The sequence below is a fragment of the Miscanthus floridulus genome, unplaced genomic scaffold (genome assembly GCF_019320115.1).
Source record: "Miscanthus floridulus cultivar M001 unplaced genomic scaffold, ASM1932011v1 fs_362_1_2, whole genome shotgun sequence".
Lineage (NCBI taxonomy): Eukaryota > Viridiplantae > Streptophyta > Magnoliopsida > Poales > Poaceae > Miscanthus > Miscanthus floridulus.
The window spans coordinates 26,663-32,949 of NW_027096637.1; the positions used below are offsets into that span (position 1 = coordinate 26,663).

Consider the following 6,287-nt stretch of genomic DNA (forward strand, 5'->3'; position numbering starts at 1 on the left):
GCCGGTGTCAGTCGGGGTGAGCGCGGTGTGCCGTGCTCCGGTGCTCGACCGTCAGCGTGTTGTTAAGGTGCCGGGTGGTAGGGGAAGAGTGGAACGTGGCAGGACAGAGGAGTGCATGGCGCCACGTTGCGTGGGGATGGTCACCAGAGCTTGCTCCGGTCCACCGTTAACTACGGTGTCCACGTTAATTAGGTATACTATCAAAATGTAATTAATAAAGATGATAATTATTTGATATCATAAATGTTATTATTTAGGACGGAGGAGAACTTTACTAACTGACTATTCATGAATCGTGATACACCTATGAACAACGTATGCAAATTCCACCCCTATGAGCACCTCCAAAGACTGAGCCGGCAGATTTCGAGATTCACGAAGTCACCACGCTGTCAAAGGGGACATCACCCACCACTGGAAGCATAGCACCATTAAATCTTGAAATCTAGAAAATGTGAGCACCCGTGCCAAGTCGAGGATTTAACCTGAGTGGATAGCTTCCACCACAAGAAACCCAACTAACTGATCTATGATGAGTTCACATTGCATAAGGCATGTTTAGAATAACAAGGTATACTAAACTATACTTTGACCATTCATGATTCATTTACTTTATATTATATTATATTATTTATACTTATAATCTTATGATTATTTGATAGTACAATTGCTTACAATTTTAAGTATACCAAGTTTGTATTATAATAATTAAAAATCATTAACCAAATTATTGATCAAAGATTTTAAGGTTTGAATCTTAGTATGCATATACAACTTATAAAAGGGAATGAAGGTAGTAGACAATTATACAAAGAAACCATATTCTAATGGATGTTTTTTTTTAAATATTCTTTCTCGAATCACGTGACTTCTCTCTTCTACCGTCCACAGATCATATAGAGGTGGACATAAAACTCCATACCCAAAATCTAAACCGGAATCACTCGATGACTATTTTGAATACTAGATTTAGAAACCCGATTTTAGTTCGAGTAACCCGGTACCGGATTTACCCATTTAATGTGAAATAGAGAAGACTATGTGCTATTCAGTATTTGTGATTGATTGATTGTGCTATTGTCTAATGTTAATTGTGATTTAGTTGGGACCTATTAATATATGATGCAATGCTTGTATTTTTTGACCTAAAATGCTAATAATAGGTCATGTTTATATTGCTTAAACTTACTGATATAGTTCTATATCTTTGGACTTTTTATGTTTTTTCTTATTTTTTGTAGTTCGTGAATACTCGACCCGAACCTGAAATATCAGGTGCCCGAAATATCGAATACTATTTTCTCAAGGAAAATTTTAGGTATCAAATTTGGAAACTCTTCAAACCCAAATTACCTGACCTGAATTAATCAGGTAACCCAAATGCCTATCCCTACTATCGCATCTTTTCATACCATGGTTACAAGTTTATCGTATAGAAAATCATTTTCTCCTCTCTTTCTCTCTTCCTTAATTCCAATACTATATTACAGTTTTGTTTAGTTGGCACTCTAATTAATTAATGACTATAGAAACCATCCTAGTTTCTACTGCCCGCTATAGTGCTACCGTTTTGTTGCATTGTTTTTAAGAGTGAGGTGTGGTTAATAAAATGAAACAAAACCTACGTGGTGCTGTGTGCTGAACAAAACCTTCCGGGAGAAAGAGAAACATTACTTTTTTTACTAGGAAGAAGTGGAGGACTACATTTGCATGCCAAACTGTATGCTGAACTGTTTTTCCTCAAACAACAACTAGTGCTCTGTTTGCTTGACTGATACTGTTGGCTAATTTGTTGTGAGAGAAAAATACTGTTCTTTGGTTGAAAAGGTACGGCTTATAAGCCAAGCGAACAGGGTGTAGATGAGGCGTCTAGTTTCATTATTGATGCTACTATTTGTCAACATGTTAGATGCCCCACTACAATATAAATTGAGGAACACAAGTGTAATAGTTTACTCCTATAAATTAATGTGGACCAAGACTCCACATATAAAATTGAAGTCTCAAAACTAGTTCACACGGAAAAAGTCTTTCAGTTTGCCCGGTGTTTTTTTTCAATCCGAAGTAAGCAACCTGCTTTGAAAGTGATCTGATTTCATGACTTAGGAGTTGTCCTGGATTATTGGTCAAGTCTTCCTTGTATCTTTCAGTCATATGTGTGACCAACAATAGGAGAATGTGCAGCATTTGCTCGCATTGCGTGTTTGCAAGGAGCGTGTGGTTTTCATGAGTGTTCTCAAATTAGTCTGTAGCATTTACCTCTGGACTTGGATGGCTGCATTTTTACAGATCGGTGGCACCAAGCTTTACAGTGGATTCCCGGTCATTTTCGCAAGGGCTACAACTCCTGTTGGATTTAGGCCCATGTTTGGCCTAATCTGAAAATTCCAAAGCATGCACAACCTATAGTCCCATATTGCTAATTCAAGGAGAGGTTGCCTTGCTTAAATATGGGAGTCTCCTCTCTATGCAAAATAGGTGAAAATGAGAGAGAAGGAGACTGTTGCTACACGCACGCGTAGCTCGCGCGCATTTTTCGCGTGAAAAATCGCGTGACTTGTGACTTGCGACGAGCGCGACGCGTACGTGTACAGCAGGCTATTATTTGTGCAGTTTCTATTTTTTATGCTGAGCGTAATGGCGCTTCAATGTGATTGAAACTGCCGTTTTAAACAGTAATAAGGTGTGTCAGTTTCTGCTGTTTGATTGCAGCATTTTCTGTCATTAAATTGGGCAGTTTTTACTGCTTGATGAAGGGAATTGATGCACTATGAAGGCCTATAAAACCAGGAGACGTCCTGGTTGAAGGGTACGGATTCACACGCTCACCTTCCCACTCGCTGTGCTGAGATTCTCGCTGCTGCGCCTCGTCGACCTTTGAGTTCGGCGTGCACCGGACTTGAAGAGAGCGGGATCTCCGAAACCACTGCCGCGAGACTCCTGCACGGGGCGGCAATCAGGTTTTTGGGCAGCGTCTACACGCGACCGCTTGGTGATCTGCAACATCTACTTCAACACGTTCGACTACGTTTTGCGCGGGATCATTGAGTAATTTCCTTGCGCAATCCTGTTCTAGTCAATATGTTGCCTGTTTACTTGTGTTATGTGCTTGCATCATTTTTTATATATGAGTTTTTCCTCCAAACAAAATCTGGAATGTATATTAGGCACTTATTTCCAACATTCCAAAAACCTGATTGTGCCTATTTCTATGATCTAGCAATGGCAAATAATGCATCTGATGCCATGAAACCTGAGAGGTTTGGAGGTGAGAACTTCCGTAGATGGCAGACAAGGGCCAAGTTTTGGCTCATGTCATTGGGGCTGTGGTGGGTGATATACCCTGTGTTTCCCATCACAGAGGAACAGACCATGCAGTTTGAGAATGCGAATAACACCGCATTGGGCTGCATCCTCACCATTTTGGCGGATCAACTCTATGATGTGTATATGAATTACTCATCGGCCACCATGCTGTGGGAGGATTTGGAGCAAAAATATGCAGAAGCCGAAGCCGGTCGCTGGCTGTATGTATGCGAAAAGTTCTTTGATTTCAGCATGGACAGTGCTAAATCAATTGTAACTCAAGCACACGACCTCCAGCTTCTGGTTGGCGAGATTGCACATTTGGGATGTGCTTTACCTCCAAAGTTTGTTGCAGCAGCGATTGTTGCTAAACTTCCTGCAGAATGGCGTGATTTTGCTACAGCTCTGAAGCACAAAAGAGAAGAGATTTCTATTGAAGATCTCATTGCAGCTCTTGATGTGGAAGAGAAGGCAAGGGCAAAAGATGTGCAGGTGAAGAACGTGCAGAACAGTGCCAATTTTGTTCAAAACAAGAAACAATTTAACAAGAAGAAGGGTCCCAAGGCGAATAAGGTTACTAGCTTTAAAAAGAAGAAAACAGAGAAGAAGGATCTGAAGAATCTCACCTGTTTTGTGTGCGGTAATCCTGGTCACTTTGCCAAGGATTGTCCCGACCGCAAGGACAGGACCACTGAACTGAGCAAAAAGTTCACTAATGTGACCATTGGCGAGGCCTCGACTTCAGGAGGGTACGGTAAATCTCCTGTTGTTTATTCTGCATTTCAGTCTATCGACTGGTGGGTTGATACTGGTGCAAATGTTCACGTGTGTTCTGATGCTTCCTTATTTTCTTCATATCAGGCAGCAGGGACTTCCAGCGTCCTAATGGGAAACGGAACGCGTGCTTCTGTTCTTGGTGTTGGTACGGTAGATCTGAAGCTCACTTCAGGGAAAACCATCCAATTGAAGAATGTCCAGCACGCACCTGCGATAAACAAGAACCTGCTGAGTGGGTCTCTCCTGTGTAGGAGTGGTTATAAGCTAGTATTCGAGTCGAATAAAGTTGTAGTGTCTAAATTTGGGGCTTTTATAGGAAAAGGCTATGACAGCGGAGGCTTGTTCCGCCTAAGTACTATGGATTCTTGTTATAGTTTGAATATTACTACTGGTTTGAATAAAAATTCTGCTGATGTATGGCATTCGAGGTTCTGTCATGTTGGTTTTGATACAATTGCTAGAATGTCCAGATCTGAGTTAATTCCTAAATGTGACATAGTCAAGAATTCTAAGTGCCAAACTTGTGTGCAAGCAAAACAACCTCGAAAACCTTTTAAGGCATTAGAGTCTGAGAAGAATCTGGCACCACTAGATTTGATCCATTCTGATTTATGTGAGATGAATGGTGTTTTGACTAAAGGAGGAAAAAAGTATTTTCTTACTTTTATTGATGATGCAACACGTTACTGTTATGTTTACTTGCTGAAGTCTAAGGATGAAGCGCTGAACTATTTTAGAATATATAAGGCAGAGGTTGAGAACCAGTTAGAAAAGAAGATTAAGAGACTTAGAGATGATCGGGGAGGAGAGTATATCTCTAATGATTTTTCTAATTTCTGTTCTGAGCATGGGATTATCCATGAATTTACACCACCCTATTCACCACAATCAAATGGTGTAGCTGAGAGGAAAAACCGGTCACTTACAGATTTGGTGAACGCCTTATTAGAGAGTGCCGGTATGCCAAAGATGTGGTGGGGGGGAAGCAATCTTGACTGTAAATTTTGTGCTCAATAGAGTTATCACCAAGAGAAGTGACATAACTCCATACGAGGCATGGAGGGGCAGAAAACCCAATGTTAGCTTTCTGCGAACATGGGGATGTTTGGCGAAAGTCAACATTCCAGAGCCGAAGAAAAGGAAACTTGGGCCAAAAACAGTCGATTGCATTTTTATAGGATACGCTCAGAATAGTCCTGCCTATAGATTCTTGGTAGTTAAATCCGATACTCCAGAGATTATAGTAGATACAATAATGGAGTCTAAGGATGTTACTTTCTTTGAGGATATCTTTCCTATGAGACCAAGTAGCAGTACTTTAGAAAATCTGGATGCAACCATTCCTAACTCTGAACAAGTTGAGAACATACCTCTGCGAGAGAATAATGAGGAGGATAACAATTCAGACATCACTCCGCGCAGGAGTAAGAGACAAAAGGTTCAGAAATCTTTTGGAGATGACTTTATTGTATATCTTGTGGATGACGTGCCTACGACTCTGGCTGATGCTTATGCGTCTTCGGATGCTGACTATTGGAAAGAGGCAGTCCGTAGCGAGATGGACTCCATCATGACAAATGAGACTTGGGAAATCACTGAACGTCCTGTTGGGTGCAAACCTATTGGATGTAAGTGGATTTTCAAGAAAAAGATGAGACCAGATGGCACGATTGAAAAATATAAAGCGAGGCTTGTGGCCAAAGGCTTTACCCAGAAAGAAGGAGAAGATTATTTTGACACCTATTCACCTGTGGCCAGGTTAACCACCATTAGGGTGCTCATTGCATTAGCTGCTTCCTATGGTCTACACATTCATCAAATGGATGTAAAGACAGCTTTTCTTAACGGAGAGTTGGAGGAAGAAATCTATATGGAGCAACCTGATGGTTTTGTGGCTAAGGGACAGGAGGGTAAAGTTTGCAGATTGTTAAAATCATTATATGGCCTAAAACAAGCACCCAAACAATGGCATGAAAAATTTGATCAAACCTTAACTTCTGCTGGTTTTGTTGTAAACGAAGCAGATAAGTGTGTATACTATCGCCATGGTGGGGGTCAAACAGTGATCTTGTGCTTGTATGTGGATGATATACTCATATTTGGGACTAACACTGCCGTGATTGACGAGGTCAAATCATTCTTATCTTCATGCTTCGACATGAAGGATTTGGGTGAAGCAAGTGTTATCCTGAATATTAAGTTGA

The 6,287-nt window shown here is 40.8% G+C and overlaps 1 protein-coding gene across 1 annotated transcript; it reads left to right on the plus strand.

The window, feature by feature from the left end:
• The first annotated feature begins 3,222 nt into the window (after nt 1–3,222).
• On the plus strand, nt 3,223–3,922 carry LOC136531481 (uncharacterized). The gene is made up of 2 exons (XM_066524137.1): nt 3,223–3,798; nt 3,908–3,922. Exons 1-2 carry the CDS (start codon nt 3,223–3,225, stop codon nt 3,920–3,922), a joined length of 591 nt encoding a protein of 196 aa, XP_066380234.1.
• Nucleotides 3,923–6,287: the final 2,365 nt, after the last annotated feature.